Here is a 24369-nt window from a genome sequence, read left to right on the forward strand (position 1 = left end):
GAATTTTGCAGCTGAATTTTATACTGTATCTAGGGCATCAACAATGACTTTTGCACAAGAGTCTCCACCCCCTAAATTCGGCTGTGGATGGATTGATGATGAATAGAGTGTTCACTCCTGCTATTGATATTTATGTAGAGTATAAATCCACACACTGTTTAATAGGGCTGCCACTAAAGGCTATTTTTCTATGGATTAATCTATCGAATATTTTACCAATTGGTCGATTAATATAAAAGAATTTTCCCTCCAGAAAATCAAACAGGCCGTTTAATTATTTTTTTTTGACAACAAACTGTGCGTTACATAACGCACGCGGGCTTTTCGGCAGTATACGGATATTATTTTTGCCCACAATTCGATAATCAAATTAGTAGTACCTATAATATTAATAAGATGCTTATAGTTACTCCCAGAAGTTAGTAATCTGAAATTCGGCGTATCCTTATGCTTATAAATTCGATTAGCGGAGCGCCCAATTCTATTGTTTTGGTAAAACATGGAAGCGATAAGCACAGAAGTGGCGGTGAGCGTAGACTTAGCAACTACAATATCTCTTAAAAGAGGAAATATTGTGGATAAACAAGATGTTGGTGATGTGGCGCTACTTTTTGCTGATTAAAATCCTATACGTTTTTTTATTTTTTTTGCAAACATATATTTTTATTTTAGTTCAGGAATAATTTTCTTTTACTTAGTGTTCGTTTTCGTTCCAGTTTTACTTCACGATAATGACACTGGTCCAAACTCCCAAAAAGCCCAATGCGCACGAACACACATTGGCATCGTCAATCCACATAGAATAAGCCCAGATTTTAGCCTAAACATATTATCAAACACATAAGGTAGCAGGCAGACAACTTGATTGTTTTAACAATGAGTGCATTTAGCAGCTACAGGACAAAAGATATTAAAAAGATCTCTGTACTAATGGTAATTTAACAAACATGAACATACAACACTTACTTGATAATGATATTAATGGCAACAATTAATTATAACGAACTGAACAGCGTTTTAGAAATCACAATGGTAATTTCATTAAAACAATTTTAAAAACGATGCGTCGGTTTAAAATATAGATGTTAACGCGTAATCGACTACGTCGACTTATCGTGCCAGCCCTACTGTTTAAAATGTACTACAAATTAAGCAAGTTGGCCTTTCGTGCATATTTCAGTTGGGTTATTATAATTTAGCATATATAATGTGCTAGAAAATATGTTTAAATTTAGGGAAGAAATAATAGAAAATATATTACGTAGTCATTTCCTTTTCTGCACTTTAAGTAAAATATAAAATGAGCTTGTATTATATAGTGGAGATTTATTTTAAAGTGACAGAAGAAATACAATTTCTATCAGCGTCCATGTAGCTTTATTTATGTAAATGAAATAACAACAAGCATTGTAAGAGGGGACAGGGTGCAAAGGAGGGACTGATGGCAGCAGATCAATACTGCATTAGGAGGAGCTGGAAGAGTAACTAGACTCCCTGCCTGAAATAGCCGGCTGGATGTAAGCAGGCCCATTTGTACGCGGGAAGGAGCCCAAAGCGAAGGGCGAGGCGGCCTTCTCTCTGCACGTGCCGTTAATGCATTGGCTGTTTCTCATTTCATATCGCAAATATTCTCAGTTAAAGCGGGCTGTGTTGGATCACGCTGCATTTTTGAAACGCAGTCAGGGTCTTGTTGAGGGTAGGCCTTAAGGGGAATGGCAGAGCGCCATGCAGCTGGACCATGTCTTACCTTGCAGATTTTACGATAAGAAAATAAACCTGTCCTAAAACGGTCCACTTTCATTTAGAGGAGAGTTTGATGCATAAATTTGGCTCCAGGATTCTCCTGCAGTCATCCGAATTCTCATCTGATCTCCGGCCTTCCTGAAGGCTTTCTGATTCTCTCAAACCTCTGCAAATGCAAACTACAGATTACAACAATCAACTACAACAACTTCCTGCCAGATAATAAAAGTATTCAAATTCTGATTCAAATGGACTGAGAACTTTAGGGATCCTCTGAATTGTGCTTCTTTCTCAAAAAAGGATCCAGGGCATAAAAATAGAACCAGTTTTAGCAGTAGGAACAGCAATATTCTCCTTATCAAAAAGAAAGGCTCTTCCAATTGCTTACCTTATAAATAATTTATGGGCAGCTTCATTTTCACCACAGTAGATATTAATAATTAGTGTGATGTGTTACTGATCACTATAAACAAAGATATTTGATTTTCTCATGTTTGAATCTCAGCCTTTAGGGGCATTTTTCCCAGTAGACCATATTTTTTTTTTGTTGAAGCTGCTGTGAATCTGCATGTTTAATTTAAGGTGTTCACAGCAATGGCAACACCGGCAGTGACTCCTGTGTGCTTGCAGAAATTCATGGAGTTTGAGGATGCCTTGGAGGCGGAAAAGAAGGAGCTCCAGCTGCAGGTGGAGGTTCTGGAGCTGCAGGGGAAGCAGCTCGAGCACAGGACCAAAAGCTACGCGGACCAGAGTGAGTGTGATGCACAGTTAGCCTGGCTCACTGCTGTTGGTGCTCCTCTGTGATTCTGAATATTGTCCCTATCTGTTTGAAGTAAACTCAAAAGAATCCCACAATGAAACCAGAGATCGTCAGCAGCATATATCTGTGAATAAGAATGATGCGTCCAGTTTGTACTCCGTCATTCCTACACTGGAATGGAAAACATCTGGAATTCTTTAGTGGAAATACAATTAATAATCAGACGCTGCGTTGCATGTATGGCAAAGGCACCGAGTCCTTTGGCTCAACTCAAGACACTTTGGTGGCTTTGAGGTTTGGATGTAGCTGTTCTCCTGTCCCACCAGTATCCCGCCTCGAGGAGCGGGAATCAGACATGAAGAAAGAGTACAACGCTCTTCACCAGAGGCACACAGAGGTACTGATTCTCTCACTTGGGTCTTTGTGCTGCCATACTGGTGTAAAGCGTTCCTAGTTAAGTGTCAGTCTCTCCAGCAAAGTCTCCTTGTACTAGGTAACGGATTGGTTTACCTTAGGGGTGGCCAATCTTATCCGCAAAGGGCCGGTGTGTATGCGGATTTTCACTGCAACTCCCTATTTAGATTACTAATTAGAAGTCTGATTGGCTGAAGAGTCCTCACACCTGGGTTTGACCCACTGACCTAAAGGTTATCCCAGAAACCTGCACACACACCGGCCCTTTGCAGATAAGATTGGCCATCCCTGGTGCACCTTCTCGCTCTCAGGGAACTGTGAGCCTTTTATGTGCGTTATCTAATGAAAAATGTTCAGTGACTCCATTAATCTTGGCCAAGGCCACATCATCGTTTTTATATGCAGAACGTTTTGGGGTGCTTGGTTAATTTTGCAAAAATAAAAACTATATAAATAAAAAGTAAATATTGTTAATTTGTTGGTTTTATAACAAAAATCATTATTCATTCGTTTTTTGCTAAAAACATAATTATCATATTAGAAACAAGCAGTGGTTTTATGTAAGACATTCATTTCAAATAGTGATAAATTGAAACCCATATTATAGTTCTAAAAGAGCTGTTCTGAGTTAAAAAGTTGACAAGCAGTGTCATTGGGTGCTTTTTAATTAGTAACACCTAAACATTTTGGTTTAGTATCCCTTTGGGAGCCTGTCACTACAATCGCAGAATGGTAACAACAGAACTGAATGAATCAGTCAAAAAAAAAGACAAAGAAAATATTGACAATGTGTGGCAGATATGTGCAAATATGTTAAACATTGTTTCTGAATGGACTTTTATTATGAAACCAACAAATTTATATAGAACTAAGCAAGTGTCCCAAAACTTTCTGTGTGTTAGTGCATAACACAATAGCAGAATTATTTGAAACATTCCCAGAATATTGTGCACAATGGCTTAGTAGGGACTGGTATCATGTTAAGTCTATGGGGTATATCTGATGGGCTCATATGTTACATTGAAGAAGCTGCTTAGAGTATTAAATGCTAATGTAATATGTGATTATACAGAAATTCAGAAAGAATTAGAGGCACATGCAATATGTCTCTGAAATATAAAAAAGCAGCATGTATGGTGTATGAATGTAATGCTGCTAATAACAGCACTGAAGGGTTGGTATCTTGTGCTCCTCAGATGATCCAGACTTACGTGGAACACATCGAAAGGTCCAAGATGCAGCCGGTGGGGGCCACACAGTCAGAGAGTATTGGAAGAACGTGAGCAAGGAGCCTCGCTTTTCTCAATCGCTGGCCTTTGACCGTGTGTGGGGTGCGGATAGTAGCAGCAGGGAGGGAGCGGGAGCTAGTGGACAGGCAGCCTCTCTCCTCGTTAAATTTCTTTTCTCCCAGCATTGTGCTGAGTCACAACGTGGTGGGATCCTGCAGAATTCTCACATGGGGGGTTTTGAAAAGGTCGCCCACGCGAAACGTCACTATCCCTCAGTAGCACCCCCTTCGCCACCCTGTTCCTTTGTGTATGAGCCCCCAGGTCCCTGTTCCTGTGTGTATGAGTCCCCAGGTCCCTGTTCCTTTGTGTATGAGCCCCCAGGTCTCAACAATTGGGTGCTTCTGTTGTGCTCAGGTGTAAAATATTTCTGGTTCATGTTTACTCTAGGGAGCTATGCAGCCCATTTAAGGCAATGGAGGAAGGGTTTTTTTAGCACAGGGATGACAATGTAATGTGTAAATTGTGTATGGAATATAGTACTATACCTGTAAAGTGCCTGTATGTTTGCCGCTGTAGTCTCTAGTTCAGTTTATCTGGCTGACTAGACCCTCTTAATCTGACTTAACCCTACCTGTCCTTTAGTTTTAAACGGCCTCCTTCTATTTATACATCCATCTTCCAACTGCTTATCCTGGAGCCTATCCCAGTATAAGGCTGGGGTACACACTGGATTAGATGCCAGTCTGTCATAGGGTATAAGGCTGGGGTACACACTGGATTAGATGCCAGTCTGTCATAAGGCATAAGGCTGGGGTACACACTGGATTAGATGCCAGTCTGTCATAGGGTATAAGGCTGGGGTACACACTGGATCAGATGCCAGTCTGTCATAGGGTATGAGGCTGGGGTACATACTGGATTAGATTCCAGTCTGTCACAGGGTATAAGGCTGGGGTACATACTGGATTAGATGCCAGTCTGTCATAGGGTATGAGGCTGGGGTTCACCCTGGATTAGATGCCAGTCTGTCATAGGGTATGAGGCTGGGGTACACACTGGATTAGATGCCAGTCTGTCATAGGGTATGAGGCGGGGGTACATACTGGATTAGATGCCAGTCTGTCATAGGGTATGAGGCTGGGGTACATACTGGATTAGATGCCAGTCTGTCATAGGGTATGAGGCTGGGGTACACACTGGATTAGATGCCAGTCTGTCATAGGGTATGAGGCTGTGGTACACACTGGATTAGATGCCAGTCTGTCATAGAGTATGAGGTTGGGGTACACCCTGGATTAGATGCCAGTCTGTCATAGGGTATGAGGCTGTGGTACACACTGGATTAGATGCCAGTCTGTCATAGGGTATGAGGCTGGGGTACACACTGGATTAGATGCCAGTCTATCATAGGACATGAGGCTGGGGTATGTGATTTCCCAACCTAACCTTCTTGAAACTTATAGTTGCTAGGGAAGGTTTGTGAGTACTTTGGAATTATCTGGATTTTTCTAGGAATTGCTCCTAAGATATTATCTGATCTTCATGTAAGTCATAATAAATATATGGATATTTGAGGTCTTATCTAACGAAAAACACATTTTATTAACATTTCTTTATTTAACAAATGGATACACCCCTACCAAACACGATTAGGTGCATTTTAAGCCCAGTCCTCTATTCAAAAGGTTCAATTAATGTATATTTATGGGATGCCTGCTTCAGATCAGGACACCGCATTTCTGTAGCATTGAGGTTAGCACTCTGACTTGGCCATTATAAAATACTGAATCTCTTCTGTTTGACCTATTCTGTTAGTGATTTACTCCTGTGGATTGGATCATGGTCATATTGAATTACGACCGCCAGGCTCAAGGCAGAGCAACATAAAAGGAAACCACACACAACCAAATAATCAATTAAAATATTTATTTAAAGAAGGAATGATAAGTGTATGCAAAGTCAGTAATATGAAAGTAAAGCAAGAGGGGTGCGAAGTATGTCTAGGAATGTCCAAAGCGTAACCAAACCAAAAACGCCAGAGGAGGAAGGGGCCCCCTCCCCAGAGGACACAGGTCTCTTGATACCCCTCCCAATTAAGGCTTCACACAGCACACCTGCGCCTGATCACCTACTCAAAAAACAGGGACAAGAACGCAGGTAGGAAGTGGGCGGGGCTGACAGACCAGCAGGGCCGTCACATTTGGCATTTGAGATTGCAGATCAACCCCCTCGCATTCTGTTATAGAATTTTGCAGTGTATTATTTTCCTTTCCCTTGTCTGTCCTGAGACCATTCCTCCAGCAATGCTGTGCATCATCCAGAGGTTTTTCTCTTTTTTGAGAACAGTGGTATCTTCTATGGTAACCTCCCATGAGTATCACTCTCGTTCAGTGTTTTCTTACTGTCCATTTATGATCACAGATGTTATCTAGTTCAGGAGTCACTGGCAGATCATTAGCTGTCACCCAACACTGTGAGGATTCTCCAGTGCCCTTGCACTGATAATAATAATAGACATATACTTTATTGGTCCCCATGGGGAAATTGTCTTCACACCTCCTTCAACTTGTCCTTTGTAGAGTTAGTTGTCTGTAAAGGACACCCAGGGGTTAAGGGCCTTGCTCACGAACCCACAGATGTGTGAATGCTGGGTTTGAACCAGTGACCTGCTGATTACAGGAACACAGGCTTAGCTCACTGCGCCACACACTGCCCTGATATAAGCTGGGGCCCATGATCTTTGTCACATGCCCATCCCTGGGGAGAGCAGCAGTGGAGCTGAATTTCGTCTGTTTCTAAGCTATCTGCCTGAATGTGCCATGAAGAAGGCCCCAGTCTTTAGAAACCATTTCCTTTCTTCTGAGGTTCTCTGAGATCACATTTGATTGGGCCATGTTGTGAATAGCAGGTAATCAGACTTGTGTGTTTCTTTATATTGCTGGGCAGGTCAAAAAGCTGAAATGAGTGGAACAAACATGAGATAGACAAACAGACAGACACTTCATTAATCCCAAAGGAAAATGCTGGATTGCAGTGGCTGAATACACAGAAAATTACCTTTAGACATTAATAGACAATAAATAATCAACAATAAACAGTAACGGTGCAAAGAATGTCAGGGTTTTCAATTGTTGCATGGAATTCTATAGTAATGCCTCAGAAATAAATAGTAATTCGGAGTGGGTATGGGCGTTATTCTTTAAAAAAGTATTCAGTAATGATATGGAAAATGTTCTGTGCATTGTTTGGAAAATAAGGTTATATATTATATAGATCAGGGGTCGGCAGTCTTATCCAGAAAGGGCCACTGTGTTTGTGGGATTTTGCTGCAACTCCCTAATTAGATTACTAATCAGAGGACTATTAGCTGAAGAGTCCTCACATCTGGTTTTGAACAGCTGACCTAAAGGTTTTCCCAAAAACCTGCATACACGCCGGTCCTTTGTGGATAAGATTGGCCACTGCTGGACTAGTTGAAGATCACATTTTAGGAGCCATTCGTGCAGAAATCTAGAAAGTTCTGATGGGTTCACAGACTTTTCCTTGCATCATTGATGTCTAATATCTTTGAATGTAAGTGCACAAATCACCTTCCTGCTGACTGAAACGATGTGGATCTCAGCTGTGCATGTGGAGTTGGTTCCTCTTTCCTAGTGTTTCCCAGCCTAGTCCACAAAGAACCACAGATGGTCCACATTATTGCTCCCTCCCAACTCCAAGAAGCTGGGAGGGAGCAAAAACATGGACTGTCTGCAGTTCCCCAAGGACCGGATTGGGTAACACTGCTCTATCCTGTTTGCATGTTGTTTTTCTGTAAATCTTCCTGCAGAATATCTGTCTCAGTCTCTAACCACTCTCTCTCCTGCTCTCCTGTCTGCTGCTACACACTCTCTCTCTCTGTCTCTCACTCTCGTTCTAGTATTCCTCATAGTCAGCGGCCCATGTGGAGAAAAAGGTAAATTTTAATTGCCTCTAACACTGGGCTCTGCACATGTTTTGACAGCCACAGTTGTCTGAAAATACTGCTTTTTAAATAAATGCCGAACCAGCGCTCAATTTTATGTTCTGGTTCTTTTTTCTTTTATTTCTAAGTCTTCCTGACATACAGGACTGTGTGTGGCTGTGTAGTTTGTCTGCTGTACTTTAATCCTTAGTACACTGACAGAGGTGTTAGTGTCTGTTATCTGCTACAGCGTGCGGCTAAGTCAGGTGATAGATTAGGCTACTCTAACAGAAAGATAGATAGAAATGAAAAAATACTTTGGAAACACAGTTACGACAGGATATCTCCCCCTTAGGCCCCCCCTCTGGGGCTCTGCCTCTCATCATTCAGGCAGGAGTTCCTTAATCAGAGAACAAGCTTCTACATAATATCAGGACTGCAGAGTCCATTTTCTGTCTAATCTCTTAGATCTGAACATTTAAGTTGTACCACTGTCTCCAGAATTTAGTTTCTCTCTTCAAATACATGAAGTATTTTAAGTCTGCCAGGACAGAACATACTTTGTGTAACTAAAGTTACTCATCTTTTGTCTTGATCAGATAGTTTCTTTCCTCTTCCATGTAGTTACAAGTCTTTGCACCTAATTATGAAATTGTGTAATAAAGATCACATGTTACAAACCAGTCTTGTACCTTTACTTTGGTGATTTGTACTTGTTACACTATTGTCCTTGTGAATAGCCAAATAAATAATATGATACAAAAATAATAAACGTTCAAAGACACTGTTAAAGAACATGTGTTACCTTCTCATATAAACAATCTGGGAAACATGTGACTGACTACGCTCTCTCTGATTGGTTTATTCCCGCAGCAAGGCTGAACGGCCGCCTTCACTCAACCTGTTCCCAAGCACCGAGGGGATGGTACGTGGGTGTCAGGGGGGGCCTAGGATGCCGCTGGGGCCTGACGTTTCGCAGGTCAGCAGCCACAGCCAGCCCCACATTGCCTCCAGTCACAAGGTTTGACCGAATGGCTCCGTTTCTCTGGCTGAAGAGGGTGGCACATTGCTCTCATCTTGTCAAGTGACGTACAACCCAACCTCCATACCCCAGAATGGCCTGCTTGTGTCATCTCGAGGAGTGCTGGGCTAGGACTCTGCCCAGATCCCTGCTTATATTACTGGGGCGATTGTAGGATTTTATGGTGGGCAGCATGGGTGAGGCTGTAATTCATGTAGATTGGTCAACTTTATCATTAACCAATGATGTGTTTTGAGTCGGTGATTGATGGGTAAGGGAATCTCTGCGAGCCAATCAGATTTCAGCTGGTGCCAATGCCCCAGTGCCCCCACCCCTGTAGGCACCCCTGTCGTATTGCAGCCACTAAAATGCCCCCTAGTTTGGAGAGATGTGAAGGATGTACAGACCCTTCCTTAATATAGCATAGCGGCTTATTGCAGAACTTAATTGTCTTCCATGAAGCAAAATGGATTTTCCTCATTTTGTTCTTCACACACATGTTGAGTAATCCAAGGTAAAGACATGCCTTGGTGCTGCTGACATCTGGTTGCAGCAAAATATAGGCCTTATCATATTTCAAAATGCATAATGTTATGAAATGATGCTTAAATGCTTTCTTTTCACAATTAACAGAGCAAAAAGTTGCAAAAATACTTTTTGCTGAATGCAGGCTGTGGAATACAGAATAGACAAATTTTACTTAATTTAAAGTCCATGTGTTGTACTTTAAAGTGGTTCAGAATAAACCTGAATCTGGACTTTAAGCGATGTTTCTCAATAAGGGTATATATTCCACTGTCCACTGGTGTAGTAACTTGAAATACTGACATTGGCATGAATATAATTGGGGAATATGATACAGACAGGACACACCCTGTGACTTTAAAATCATAAGATCCACAGTAAGTTTCTGGCACTACTGATTTCACTGAGGGTGTGTCAGCATCTCATACCGGACTGTCCGCCTCTCTTCATTGCATCTTCCAGTTGAAGCTTGAAACTGAAAATGCTATAGAAAATCTATGTATTTCATATTTAAAATCTTGAGTTGTCCTCAATCCAGGTTAAAATATTATAGTGAATATACTTTCGGCACTAAAGATATTCCAGAGTGATTCTATGGAGAACTTGGCTAAGGTCAAAGGAATGACTCAAGCACGTACCCTGGGTCCATGCCGTGTTTCTTGCTACGTATGTGTTGTTTGTCTTGACTTTTTGTTAACTGTAGAAGTTAACTTGGTTTATTTCAGTTTGTTTGTGCATCAATGGGCTTGAACAAAAATGGTGGTATTGATAACAAAGCTAAAGTTATTCATGGGTAAACTGTTAGGCAAACACAGATCCCAAATACGACACATGTACAAAATCGAATTAGGCAGCGGCTGATTTCAGCTGAGAGGCTTAAAAGAACGATGATTAAAAGAAAAACTAAACAAAACATTTCACTCAACCGAGTGGCCGTGTTGAGAAATGTCAAGGTATTCAGCCAGAGTTTAATGTGGAAATAATGTATTCGCTGGGTGGGGGACAGATGCAAGAGGGGCCAGTGCAAAGCAGGACAGCAGCTGAGCAATCTGAGATGGGGCAGTGCAAGACAAAAGGCAGTGAGGCAATACATGCGCAATATGCATTAAATAGGTGCTGCACCAGGGAAGGATGTGCAAATAGCCACATACGCAGTAGTAACTGTGTCTAAGAACACACCCAGAGGTAATATGTGAATTTATTAATGAGTAATACAGTAGTGCCACCATTGATTGCCAGTCTCGTTCTGTCTTTTGCCGAAAATGTGCATCCTGTGTGAAGCGCACATTTGCACCCAGCTTTAATGTCTCTTCATCCACGTGCTGAAATGTGTGTTATTTGTGTGCTGTTACCATGTTATATTACAGAGCTAGATGGGCTGCCCATCGTAATTGATCACTGGATATAGAATATTACTCAGCATGCGGTTATTAAATGAAAAATAAGAATTCTGGAAATGAAAGGTCGGTGAAATAAGTAGCAACAGCATTTTATTTGTGAAGAGCTTCGGAAGGATCTAACACGTAGGATGTTGTTGCTCTTTAGTTCATGAAGATCTCATGCATAAAAAGCAGAATGAAAAGCATGTTTAATTCCTCGTTTGAACACCAGGAGCAAAACTGGCAAGGAAAATATTACTCAGACAAGCATGAAAGATGAATGTCTTCCAGTTGGTATAGATTGTAGCTGTACTTGATTTTCCTGCAGATCAGAAATACATTGATGATATTTGCTGGAACATCTTATTACTGTTTTATTTTGGAGTATAAATAGTGCCAGTTCCAGCAGGTCAAAGCATGCTCCTTCAGAACTACTAAAGGGATACTTGAGTCTTTGGTATTTTTTTACTTGCTTTTACCTCTCACCTTTACACTTTCTTGTTACCTGACCTTCCGCCACCTAGGATGATGCGTCTGAATCGGGCCAGTCCTCTGTGCCTGCCACTCCCAGCAGCCTCGGCACCAAGTCGAACACACCCACCTCCTCTGTACCCTCGGCCACGGTCACGCCACTCAACGAGTGCTTCCCGCCCATGCCGGGCTTTGACATGTCAGGCTTCGTGCACGGCAACAGCAGGACGAGGAGCACCAAGCGCCTAAGCAGAAACATGGAGGTGCAGGTCACTCAGGAAACCTGTAACGTCAGCATCGGTGAGCATCTGAGTCCCGGAAGCACTCTGATGTTATCTGATCTGATGTTAAATTTCAAGCATTAGATTAATAGGAATGATCATGAATGATAAGATAGTGGCATGGGAGATGTATCTGACTCCCATGCCGTATGTTTACAGGTATGGGCAGCAGTGATGAATGGTCTGAAATCCAGGAGATCTCGACTCCTGAGCTTGATATGTGCATGGATCCGCACATTTATGGGGGCGGAGACAGGTACCAGCTCCCCAGGAGAGGTGTCCTTGGGAAACCATACACACTCTCACAATGCTTACTTACCGTTTCAGCTTGGAGCTGTTTATTAATGCATTTATTTTACTAGGCACAGTCTTACCCCGTCTGACGTATTTCTGGTTCTGCTCTGCCTCAGCACCTTCCAGGGCATCGTCAACGAGGCTTTCGGCATCAACACAGAGTCTCTGTACCACGAGATCAAAGACGCCAAGTCTGACATCATAGGGGACGTGGACGCAGGGGCGGAGCTGCTTGGTATGTCGAGGACCTCTGTCACAAGCAGGGGGTGTGTTCAAGAGCCTGGTGTGCCATATAAGGGGGGTCGTTATGACTGAGCTCAGAGTGCTGAGGAACAGTGGGTGCGCTTTGGAATGGCAAAGGCGTTGTGCAATTTTGGTGAGGCGCCTGAATGCTGCAGGAGTGGCAGATGTGCCGGTGAGCTGAGCCTGTCCAGCATCCATCTCAGAGCTTTCGCCATCGCAGTTTCCTGCCTCCTCAGGACATTTTATGATTTGTTTCATTTACTTTTAAGTGCTGTTCAAATTATGCCCTCAGTCCCCGAATGACAGCAGTGTCTGCCTCCCTTCTCTCCCCTGCATGTGCCACTGGACACGCCCACAGGGGAGTTCTCAGGTGTGTATCCCGCCCCCCCGAGTGGCTGGCATTTCTTGTCATGCTGATATAAACTTCTGACACTTCCTGCTTTAGACAATGTTTTTTTTTCTTGTATAAATATTTTTTAAATCCCCCCACTCTGCAAAGACAGTCTCAACTGATGAGTAGAAATATGTAAAGATGCCCTATAATTACACCTGATGGAATATTCAGAACCTATGTCTTCATAAAGACAATATCAAGTCTTTTTCATACTGTAAATGTAGTTCAGGTCCAGAAAGTAAAAATCCAAACCAAGATTTTATTTCAACAAACCAGCTGAATACACAGTCAAAGAGTACTCAACTGGTTAATCTATAAATAATTAGTATTGATTCTCTGGACCTGAACTATCCACCTCTGCAGTAAACATGTTAAATTGAGTAAAATCTGCCCGAAAACCAAAAAAGGCCAGGCAAAAAGAAATAGAGCTGAAAAAGAAATTTTATTATAATAATAAAATTAATTATTGCGATAATGGAATATTATGAAGGATGCATCCAGAATTTAATATTAGGTTCTGCTGGTTTGGCACTTGGTAAAGGAGATGTACTATATCTGTGAGAAACACCCATCCATCCATCACCCCACTGCACTTCTTGGTCAGGGTCGGGGCGGCCTGGAGCCCATCCCAGGCAGCACTGGGCACGAAGCTGGGGCACACACTGGACGGGATGCCAGCTGTGATAAATATGTACCCAATAAATAACCAACACGATTTACACGCACAATTCTGACTGAAAAGCAGCCGGACATCATAGACTGCAGCATCATGCTGAGCCAGATCCCCCCCTTCCCCCACCTTAGTGTTCCGAAGCCCCAAGATGGCAGAAAAATGTGCAAGATCCTCACATCTGCTCAGAAGCTCAAATTTCACCCTCATTCTCATCATGCGGTTATAGATATCAACATAGATGTCACTATTTAAGAGGCCTAATCATAACTGTCTCCATTTCACTTACAAATAAATATTTATCGGCATTGTTCTCTTTTTATCATGCCTCTCCCTGCCCCTGCCTTCCTCTTTAATCTCTCCACATCCTTGCTCCGCTGCTGGATTCAGCGCGTGATGATTACTTCGGTAAGGCACCAGGGCCTTATTCATCCTTCCAGTGCTCATCATCCAATCAGCTTGCTGCTCTGGTTGTCACCACCCTCCCTGTTTGCTCTTTGCCCCGCCCCCCTGCTTATCTTCCGCTCCTTGTACTGGCTGGTCAATGGCGGCAGATTTTGCATATTTACTTTTGAGCAAACTGCTTCATGCTGCTGTTCATGTTGTTCACTGGCCTAATCTTTATTACATAGTTTTGTCTCATCATTGTTGACACATACTTATAGAAAAATCTTAAAAAAGATGCTGTCTTACTATTTCCAGTAGCTGTAGTTCATTTAAATTGTACTTGACATGAAATAAGATAATGTTGAATGACATCTTCAGGACAGGAAAGCCTTTTCTGATACACATTAAAGCAGTGTGTAATCAGTCAAGAAAATGCAGCTAATAATTACAAAAATATTATGAAATTATGCTACGTGACATGAGTGTTGTTGCATCAAAGGTATATAGTTTATTTTTGTATTTATTTCTAAATCACTGACATGATGTAACAGAATGAAGGGATGACTTATACATTCATTTGTGACATCCCTGTAGCCCACAATCGATAGCCTCCTGCTTTTAAACCCGTGACTGATGTATAAGTCAGCACATGTTGTTTGACCACCTGGACCGATCCGCTGGATCCTGTATCTCCTAAAGCATCTTAGCTTTCCATTTGTATCTTTTGAGCTCTTAAAATGTGTTTAATTTTAAACATTGCATTCATGAGCTCTTGTCACGCACACTGAGTATATCCGAACTCACATTCTTGTCAGACATTTTGTTGCTTTCTCTACAGACATTTATCACAGATCTTTTTGTCAAAAGCATCATTATGATTTTTGCTTAATCAAGTGGACAGACGAATACACATAGAATAAATGAAAGGTCCTCTGACAAGCCAAGCACTATTACTTTCAGGGGTCTGGGTGTAGCATTGGGGCTAAAATTACAGCTTGGCAGCAATTCTTCACAGGGAATTTGTGAGTCTGTAATAATTCTGGTTCTTGATCCTATAGGGATGGGAAAGGAGGTGGAGAACCTTCTGGCAGAGAACAGACTACTCCTGGAGACCAAGTAAGGGGGGGGGGGTATACTATTGGAGTGGGGGATGTTTGTCATGTATGGCAGGACCTTTACAAATGCAATTGAGCATATTTCCAAAACTTATTCAGTCCACAGGAAACAGTTTTGAGAGAATTTCTGTGAACTTGGTGAATGTAACTTTAACGAGAACTGAGTTTTGGTTCCCAGTACTGTAACACACGATGAGGAAGTCAGTCTTTAGGTCATCAGTGGTCTTATCTCGAAAAACGAAAAATGGACTGAGTTTCGGAAATTTGCTCTTCAACTTGTCCTTCCTATTTACATGCAGAACTTGTTTTATTTTCATAGGAACGCCTTAAACATCGTCAAGAATGACCTGATCGCCAAGGTAGACGAGCTCTCCAGTGAACACGATGTCCTAAGGGAGGAACTGGAGGCTGTCAAGCAGTCCAAGCTCAAAGTGGACACCAGGGTCAAGGAGCTGGAGGAGGAAATGAGGAGGTGAGAGCCTAGCTGGTTACACATAGCAAATAGCCCTGTCTGAGAGACCAACATCCACAATGGCTGACCAGAGTAATGTTCTCCCACAGGTTAAAAGCTGAGGCACTGGGAGCCGACTCCAAAGACGATAGAGGCGAGGATGTACGTTCTGGCCGATCCATACCATCAGTGACGTGTCACATTGCCATCTGACTCCATATTATCGCTGCCGTTTTCATTTCCTGCATCACCAGCAGCCAATACCCCATCCAGCATATCGCACAGCTGAATGACGTGTGGCCCCCTGTTCCCCGGCAGTACTCGTCTCCGCTCCAGGACGATGTGCCCATGGCCCAGCGGAGGCGTTTCACCCGGCTGGAGATGGCAAGGGTCCTCATGGAGCGCAACCAGTACAAGGAGAGGCTGATGGAGCTGCAGGAGGCGGTGCGCTGGACCGAGATGATCAGGCGAGCTGCTAGTGCTGTGGCGGCACTTCTCACTGCGCACTCAGGCCCCACTGCTCACAGGCACCTCTGTGTGGAGGCAACTGGCACTGACACACATGTTCTTCTTCCTGTTTTCGATCAGGGCTTCCAGGGAAAACAATCCCCAAATGCAGGAGAAGAAGAAATCCACGCTCTGGCAGTTGTGAGTTACTGTGGTGCCGTTTGAAGCCTCTCTTGTGTTATGATGATGGAAAAACATGGGGTACCACTTTGCAATAAGGCTCCCTTTAGTCATTTAAATGGCAGTAACTCATTAATTTAAAAAGGACTGTGATAAGTTGTTTACAATTATCTTTAAATGATTTACAAAGGTTTACAGCCTAATGAATAACCTGTTTATAAATCATTCATAAACCCATCATAAAGGTGGTACCAAAAATTTTATAATGGAAATTCAAAGACCAAGGAATGTCAACATGTCCGTACATGGACAACATGGGTGTTGCCTCCTGATGAATTATGAGATAGTTATTTTGAGTATTATAAGATAGTTAGATGCATCCTTCATAATATTCCATTATCACAATAATAACCCAACACTATTGGTTGTGGTACAGTCACAGAGAGGATCAGTCATAGAGAGGATCAGCCATAGAGAGGATCAGCCATAGAGAGGATCAGCCATAGAGAGGATCAGCCAGAGAGAGGATTTTCAAAAGCATTTATTTAGCTGGAGATAAAAGAAGCTCTGTGTTTCTCATGTTTCCTGCACTGTTGCAGCTTCGCCCGGCTCTTCAGTGCCTCCTCCAGTCCCCCACCCCCAAAGAGGCCCTACAACAGTGTCAGCATCCGCTACAAGTCGCCATCGCTGTCTGGCCTCTCCCACCCACTGTGCCCAAGCTCCAGCTCCAGCCGCACGGAGTTCTTCCCCGAAGAGTGAGTACCATCACCAGCCAGCCAGAGAGGGACATGCAGTATGTGAAAACTACAGTAAACCACAGTGTCCAAAATCAAGTTTCCCTTCAAAAGGCAAAGTAAAAATTCCCTGAAGCATCCTATATGCAAAACAGTGTTCTGTATAGAAGCATAAAAGCACAAGTCTCCAAAATCTTTTGCGGTTGCTACATAAGTTTTATGAAATGTTCTTTTCAAATGTAAGAAGACGTTCCACTCCTTCCACTGAAGTTACTTACTTACTTTTATATCAGATCAGCTTTTGTTGATCAAAATGGGTCAGCACAAAGAGGCTTATTTTGTGGCCAATTCCTAGGGCTGCCACTAAGGACATTTTTCTATGGATTGAATGGAATGACATGTTTGTGGTGTGGAGGTACTTTTTGCTGATTAAATTCCAACACGTTTTTTTAGACATAGTTTTCATTTTCATTTCAGTTCACGATTTTTTTTCTTTTCTTAGTTTTCGGTTTAGTTCCAGTATTACATCACGATAATGACACTGGTCTAAATTCGCAAAAAGCCCAATGCGCACGAATACACACTGGCATCGTCAATCCACATAGAATAAGCCCAGATTTTAGCCTAAACATTTTCTCAAACACTTATTCAACTGAGATTCTAATGTAGGAGGTAGACACCTGTATGGGTGTATTTAGCATGTATTTAGCAGCTACAAGGACAAAAGATATTAAAAAGCTCTCCGTACTAATGATAATTAGTACTAAAAATAATAAACATGAACAGACAACACTTACGGTGCTTTATCCGTTCTGGCGGTCCATCTTCTGGAATAGCGCCTGTGTGTTTTCGCTTCAGGTGTTCGTGCGTACCGCTAGTACCCGTGTAGTATGCCATCGAACTTTGCACAGTGTAAAACCACCTTCTTATTTTGTGATAATTTGAACTACTTCCATAATTACGTTGTGATATTAAAGGAAACCATTTGTTATAATGAACTGAAGCGTTTTAGAAATCATAATGGTAATTTCATAAAAATAATAATTAAAAAACCGCGTCGATTTAAAATATTGATGTCGACAGCGTCGACGTCATCTACTACGTCGACTAATCGTGGCGGCTCTACCTGTAACTATTAATGAAATGCTTTCTGTGACATTTTTCGACTTTGTGAAAACCGTCAGTGATAGAAACACTATCAATAAACGGATCAATAAAACCTGCGAATTTTAAGTAATTCATTAAAAGAAGAAGTCTGTTTTCCTTAAAAAAAAAAAAGGTGCATGCTCAGTGATTCAGCCGCTAAAAAGGCGCAGTTCCACCCAGTGGGTGTTCATGGAAAGGTCGATGAGGTCTGCGTCATTATCCTTAATTTAATTTCCTCCATGATGTTCTCCTCAGCATGGTATCTTCGGCCAAGCAATTAATGAAGCTTCGACAGAGCACATAACATTAGCAAAGAGACACTAATGGCAAACAGCAGCTTTCTGTTTTTTGTGGTATAACTTGGCTAATCAAGCAAAATGGCAGCAGCTAGCTGTGGTTGCTAAGGTTTTTCTTCAGCCTCTGCTGCCGTTCTTGCCTTCATGAAAAGTATGGAAATATGAAGGATCTGTAAATATGTTGCAGTTTAATTGTCCATTATGTGACATTCATTATCATTGCAAGCTCAGTTGGTAGAACATGAGAATCTTAATGTCAGGGTCATGGGTTTAAGCTCATGTTGTTTGGTGTAACAGTGTAAAATCTGTATTATGGAGTTGATGCATGAGGGTGTATTTCTGCAACGTCATAGTTATTGGGATCCTTAGTGTAGAAATGTACAGAGCCGAAGGACAGATTTAAAGCACAGTCACTGTCTAAGGTACCAGCAGTGGGGTGGACCCTTCCTCCAGCCTGTGATAAACCCACAGGAGGATCGTTCTGCTGGTTCACTCTCGGCTTGCTATGCCTGACAGTCCTAGCGGTTCCTGCCTGTCATGGTGAGACCTGTAGATCACCTCGTCTCATGTGTCTCTGCAGCGGCTGCGTGCTGTCCGCCCGGAGAGAGCAGCGGCGCGAGCAGTACCGCCAGGTCCGCGAGCACATGCGCAGGGAGGACGGGCTCAGGCAGGCCTGCGGCTGGAGTGTGCCACCCCGATTCAAACAGGTACCCCACAGTCAGTCCACTACCCGCCATAGCTAGCCTGGGGGGTGGGGTGTGGGGCTCAGGTTAGTGCCTGGGATGGACGGCAGAACGATGCCACCGCCTACGAAGCCCTTAGCCCCCAGATACAGGGGCGCTGCTGCACACTGACCCTGCACTGTGACCCCCAAGCTTGCTCTCGCCTCTATATATGTCTGTATGATATATGGTGAAAACACAATACCCCATTGGAATGAATAGACTGACTATTCTATTAATGCCCTGTGTTCTCTACACGCTTCCTGTTCTCAGTATCTGCAGTTCCTCGTCTCCTTGTAAATTTGGCCTTACTTCAGCAGATTTGTGTACCACCAGCCGTGTCTGGATTGGATGAATGATCTAGCAGCTTTGTATACACTTACAGGCACATTTGTGGTGTCCAGGAAGGGTTACATCCAAATGCCGATGACCTTCTGATCTGCAGAAGACCAGCAAGACTTCAGCTCAAACACCAGACAGTCCTCAAAAGTATTGATGCAGATATTTCAAAATCGATTGCTGGACTCTCATCCTAAAGATTGTGTGAGTGGTAGGATGCTGGCTGGTGTTTGGGAAGAAGGCCATTACTGCACATCTGCAGTGCAAGCTTGCCCTTTGATGGTTTATTCATAAAGCAAACCGTTGAAAGACAGTCTCTCAACTCCCTGTCGTTTACCTGAGGTTTTTACAGCTCCGTACCCACAATAAGCATTCAGCTATATTATAATCTCACTTTGGGAACTAAAATGTTATGATCTTAATAATCATCCACTTTTGGATTGTGCTTTTGGTGAGGTTTTCCTATGTGAATCTACACTCACCGGCCACTTTATTAGGTACACCTTGCTAGTACCGGGTTGGACCGACCCCCTTTTGCCTTCAGAACTGCCTTAATCCTTCGTGGCATAGATTCAACAAAGTACTGGAAACATTCCTCAGAGATATTGGTCCATATTGACATGATAGCATCATGCAGTAGCTGCAGATTTGTTGGCTACACATCCATGATGCGAATCTCCCGTTCCACCACATCCCTGTGCTCTATTGGATTGAGATCCGGTGACTGTGGAGGCCATTTGAGTACAGTGAACTCATTGTCATGTTCAAGAAACCAGTTTGAGATGATTCGAGCTTTATGACATGGTGCATTATCCTGCTGGAAGTAGCCATCAGAAGATGGGTACACTGTGGTCATAAAGGGATAGACATGGGTAGCAACAATACTCAGGTAGGCTGTGGCGTTGCAACGATGATCAATTAGTACAAAGGGGCCCAAAGTGTGCCAAGAAAATGTCCCCCACACCATTACACCACCACCAGCCTGAACCGTTGATACAGGGCAGGATGGATCCATGCTTTCATGTTGTTGACGCCAAATTCTGACCCTACCATCCAAATGTCGCAGCAGAAATCGAGACTCATCAGACCAGGCAACATTTTTCCAATCTTCTATTGTTCAATTTCGGTGAGCCTGTACGAATTGTAGCCTCAGTTTCCTGTTCTTTGCTGACAGGAGTGGCACCTGGTGTGGTCTTCTGCTGCTGTAGCCCATCTGCCTCAACGTTTGACGTGTTGTGCATTCGGAGATGCTCTTCTGCATACCTTGGTTGTAACGAGTGGTTATTTGAGTTACTGTTGCCTTTCTATCAGCTCGAACCACTCTGGCCATTCTCCTCTGACCTCTGGCATCAACAAGGCATTTTCGCCCACAGAACTGCCGCTCACTGGATGTTTTCCCTTTTTCAGACCATTCTCTGTAAACCCTAGAGATGGTTGTGCATGACAATCCCAGAAGATCAGCAGTTTCTGCAATACTCAGACCAGCCCGTCTGGCACCAACAACCATGCCACGTTCAAAGTCACTTAAATCACCTTTCTTCCCCATTCTGAAGCTCGGTTTGAACTGCAGCGATTCGTCTTGACCATGTCAACATGCCTAAATGCATTGAGTTGCCACCATGTGATTGGCTGATCAGTAATTTGCGTCAACGAACACTTGGACAAGTGTGCCTAATAAAGTGGCTGGTGAGTGTATTTTTTTTTATGAATTTCCTGAACTATTCAAAATGTTTCAGGGCATAGGAGAGTTTGCTTATTGGCAAAGAGAGGGCCCAGCTCCCATCGGGCTGCCTCATGAGAAACCCGTCTCTGTAGGGCATCTCAGAGCTCTGTGAGGCGCATCTGCTGCCTTTTCTCCTGTTCATGCATGCCAGTCGGTCTCATCCCCTTCATGGCAGAGTTGGGTAATTCAGGTCCAGAGAGTAAAAGTCCTGACCAAGATTTTGTTTTGTTCAACCAACCAGTTGAGCATGAAGAGTCACAGTCACAGAGCACTCAACTGGTTGGTTGAAACAAAACCCCGGTCTGGACTTTTACGCTCTGGACTTGAATTACCCAACTTTGCTGCCCGGTCCCTGTCTGTTTCAGTGTGCCATGTAACACCATCAGCAATCCCACCTGGAATTAGTATTTCCTGGATAAATGTAGTGATACTCCATCCAGTTTATCTCTCTCTATGACCAACAGTAGTTTCTCTACCAACAGCTGAGTCCCAATGAGAAGGAAGACAACCGTGTGAAGAATGTGCCGGTTCCTGTGTACTGTCGCCCGCTAGTGGAGAAGGACCCCACTAGAAAGGCAATGAGAGTACTTCATTAGATGCTCTGCCTTGCCCTAAGGGAGCAGGAGCATTTTACCACATTAAACATATAATGTAAATGTTAGCCATTGGGTAAACTTTGTTGGTATTTCTTAGAATGGATGTATTAGCAACCAGGACTGAGAAGCATTACCTGTGGTGCTACATCCGCAGCTGTGGTGTGCAGCTGGGGTGGAGCTGACAGGCTGGAAGGGAGATCGGCATGAACTCACAGCCAGCGGGGTGCTGAAGGCCACATGTGGGGGTGCAGACCCCCTGATGGCCGAGGCCAATGGAGAAGAGAACAAGAGCAGCCACATGTCCCCTGAGAAGAAGAAGGTACCTTTCAGGTGGCTCCATCCTGCCTGCCTCAATCTCACTGAAGGAGCCTGGGTGACAAAACCACTCCATCCTGCTACAGGAGCTACGCGAGGCCGATTCCATGGGCAGCCGAGTCTGGATACTGACGAGCACGCACTCTGCCAGCAGCGTGGTCATCATCAACGCCAGCCGGCCGGGCTCCCTGGTCGACCAGTTCAACGTCTGCAATGCCCACATACTCTGCATATCCAGCGTGCCAGGTTACCCTATCTCCCAGCCATTCAGAGTTGACTGTCGTTACATGGTTTTCACTCCTCGTTGTGTTTCTCCCACCCCTTCTGCCCTTCAGCTGCCAGCGACAGGGACTACCCAGCGGGAGAGATATTCCTGGAGCAGAGCGGTGGGGACCTGGAGAAGTCAGGGGGAATGGAGGACGTGTTGGCCGGCATCACGTTGGTGGGCTGCGCCACCAACTGCAGCGCGGTGCGGAGCAGCTGCTCGTCACGCACCGACACGCCAGTGCTGGACAAAGGGCAGGGTATGTACTTTCTGGACCTGATCTTACCACCTCTACATTTTGGCATGTTACAGACATGCTGTCCATAGAACTTGGGTTATTGATCTTGTTGGTTGAGGTCACAGTCTCTTTTTGGGGCCCCTGTTCCAGGCCCCGTGGCTCCAGTGCTCAATGGCAAGGCGAATGCGTCCCAGCCTGCCGAGAAGGCCACTGAGGCAACGGAGGTGCCGGATGCCCCCGGGGTGCAGGAGGCAGGGAGCCAGTCGAGGCCCTTCACCGAGCATGTCTTCACCGACCCCCTGGCCCCCACTGGCAGCACCACTGCTGGCAGGTGTGGAACGGTGCGTCCTACAGCAAATTTTCATTATCTCTCACTCGGGAATTTAAACGGTGTGTGATCCTCACAGGGAAACAGTACCACCGAAAGAGGCCATGAACGGGACGACCCATGAAGCAGAAGAAGGGGGTGGAGAATCCAGAGGCGGCACCAGTGCCGCCCCCACCATGTGGCTGGGAGCCCAAAATGGCTGGTTTGTTTTCTTCTGTCATGTGACCACGTGAAACCGCAGATAGGGCAGCATATTTGCATATGTATTTTATCAGGAGGTGTGTACGGTTATAGGTCAGCATACTCAGCAAAATCTCTTAGGAAAGTGTTTCAGTTTGAGCTGCTTAGCTGTATATTTAATACTGTGACATTGGACTATGACCCATGTTAAACCGTAAATATACTATTATAAGTGTGATTCTCTTCTAATATATCCTCAGACATGTGGTATTGTTTAGATGTTTTATCTTGCTTCTTTACATAACAGCATTTTTTGCATTGTCCTCTTTGACCACATGTTCATGTCATGGATTGTTTAGAAATGAAAATGCACAAACCCGCTGCACTGCCCTTTCTCTGTGATGGACCGTGTCCCACCCAGGGTGTCGGCTGTGTAGATGGCCTCACACCCTGCATTTCCTGGGATGGGCGCCAGGCCCACTGTGATATGCGATTAAGGAGGATGGATGGATCTTAACAATGGGACTTAATAGGAGAACAAAAGCACTATGGTGCAGTACACAGCAAAGCCACGGAGATCAGGCAGAATAACATAATCGCAACTTACCTGAAACCAACACACAGTACCACTTACGTAAAAATAATCCAGAATTCCGGAAAAAATATCCCAAATACAGAGTTTACGAAGCTCTTATGCAAAATGTTGACGTACACCTGTAGGTAAATTTACACTTTCATTTATTTTAAATGAAATTCTTCAGTATGTATTACTGGTTTATTTTTGGCGTATTCTTTTTTTTACATAAGGCGTCTGGAATAATATGGGAAGGTAAATCCAACACATAAAATTTTACTTTCATGTGGGTTTGTTGAACAGTATAGTCATGCCAGTCATACCTGCGTGTAAATGATATCTGACAGTAAATCATAAATATATGCTGAACAATGGGTGATGTTAGGTCCGTTCACTAGGGGCTATAACCCCAAGTATTTTACCCCAAGTGCACAAAAAAGACAGTCCCAGGTAAACTTGACTTGGCCCCTGGTCTTTTCAATGGCTAGAAATGTCCCTGTGTTGAACTCATCTGTGATGCTAATACAGGTCATACTGGTATTATGGTAGCAGCCACTGTGTCACCATGTTGTCAGTTAGACTCTGTGGGCCAGCAGTTCCTCTGTGACCCGAAACACTGTCTGTGTTCCTCCCCCAGGCTCTACGTTCACTCTGCTGTCTCCAACTGGAGGAAATGTCTGCATTCGATAAAACTAAAGGATTCTGTCCTCAGTCTTGTGTAGGTATTCCTTTCAAGAAGAGCTCCCATAGAGCACAGAAATGCAGCGCACTTTGATCTAACCTAGACACACTCCTGTGTGGGCAATTTCTGAGCCACTTTAGTGACCCCCACTGGTTTGATGTGAGTGGTACGATCTACTGTTGCTCTGCGTGACGCTGTGTTTCAGGCACGTGAGGGGCAGGCTGCTGGTGGCCCTGGCAGATGGGACACTCGCTATCTTCCACAGATCTGAAGGTACAAATCCA

General features: G+C 43.8%; 1 protein-coding gene across 1 annotated transcript in view; it reads left to right on the forward strand.

Moving 5' to 3' along the window:
* LOC125741647 (C-Jun-amino-terminal kinase-interacting protein 3-like) overlaps window positions 1-24369 on the forward strand; it is a 33559-nt gene that overhangs the window by 3676 nt on the left and 5514 nt on the right. Inside the window, exons 2-26 of the mRNA XM_049012827.1 lie at window positions 2374-2494; window positions 2830-2900; window positions 4114-4196; window positions 8066-8101; window positions 8963-9110; window positions 11539-11785; window positions 11926-12022; window positions 12177-12295; window positions 12662-12673; window positions 13758-13775; window positions 14813-14870; window positions 15189-15341; window positions 15431-15482; window positions 15639-15787; window positions 15909-15968; window positions 16547-16702; window positions 18704-18830; window positions 21390-21482; window positions 21658-21822; window positions 21905-22064; window positions 22154-22342; window positions 22472-22652; window positions 22729-22851; window positions 24041-24121; window positions 24291-24358. Coding sequence (XP_048868784.1) covers window positions 2374-2494; window positions 2830-2900; window positions 4114-4196; window positions 8066-8101; window positions 8963-9110; window positions 11539-11785; window positions 11926-12022; window positions 12177-12295; window positions 12662-12673; window positions 13758-13775; window positions 14813-14870; window positions 15189-15341; window positions 15431-15482; window positions 15639-15787; window positions 15909-15968; window positions 16547-16702; window positions 18704-18830; window positions 21390-21482; window positions 21658-21822; window positions 21905-22064; window positions 22154-22342; window positions 22472-22652; window positions 22729-22851; window positions 24041-24121; window positions 24291-24358 — 2767 coding nt within the window. The remainder of the gene's footprint in view (window positions 1-2373; window positions 2495-2829; window positions 2901-4113; window positions 4197-8065; window positions 8102-8962; window positions 9111-11538; window positions 11786-11925; window positions 12023-12176; window positions 12296-12661; window positions 12674-13757; window positions 13776-14812; window positions 14871-15188; window positions 15342-15430; window positions 15483-15638; window positions 15788-15908; window positions 15969-16546; window positions 16703-18703; window positions 18831-21389; window positions 21483-21657; window positions 21823-21904; window positions 22065-22153; window positions 22343-22471; window positions 22653-22728; window positions 22852-24040; window positions 24122-24290; window positions 24359-24369) is intronic.

This window comes from Brienomyrus brachyistius, chromosome 5 (genome assembly GCF_023856365.1).
Source record: "Brienomyrus brachyistius isolate T26 chromosome 5, BBRACH_0.4, whole genome shotgun sequence".
In the NCBI taxonomy this organism is placed as follows: domain Eukaryota; kingdom Metazoa; phylum Chordata; class Actinopteri; order Osteoglossiformes; family Mormyridae; genus Brienomyrus; species Brienomyrus brachyistius.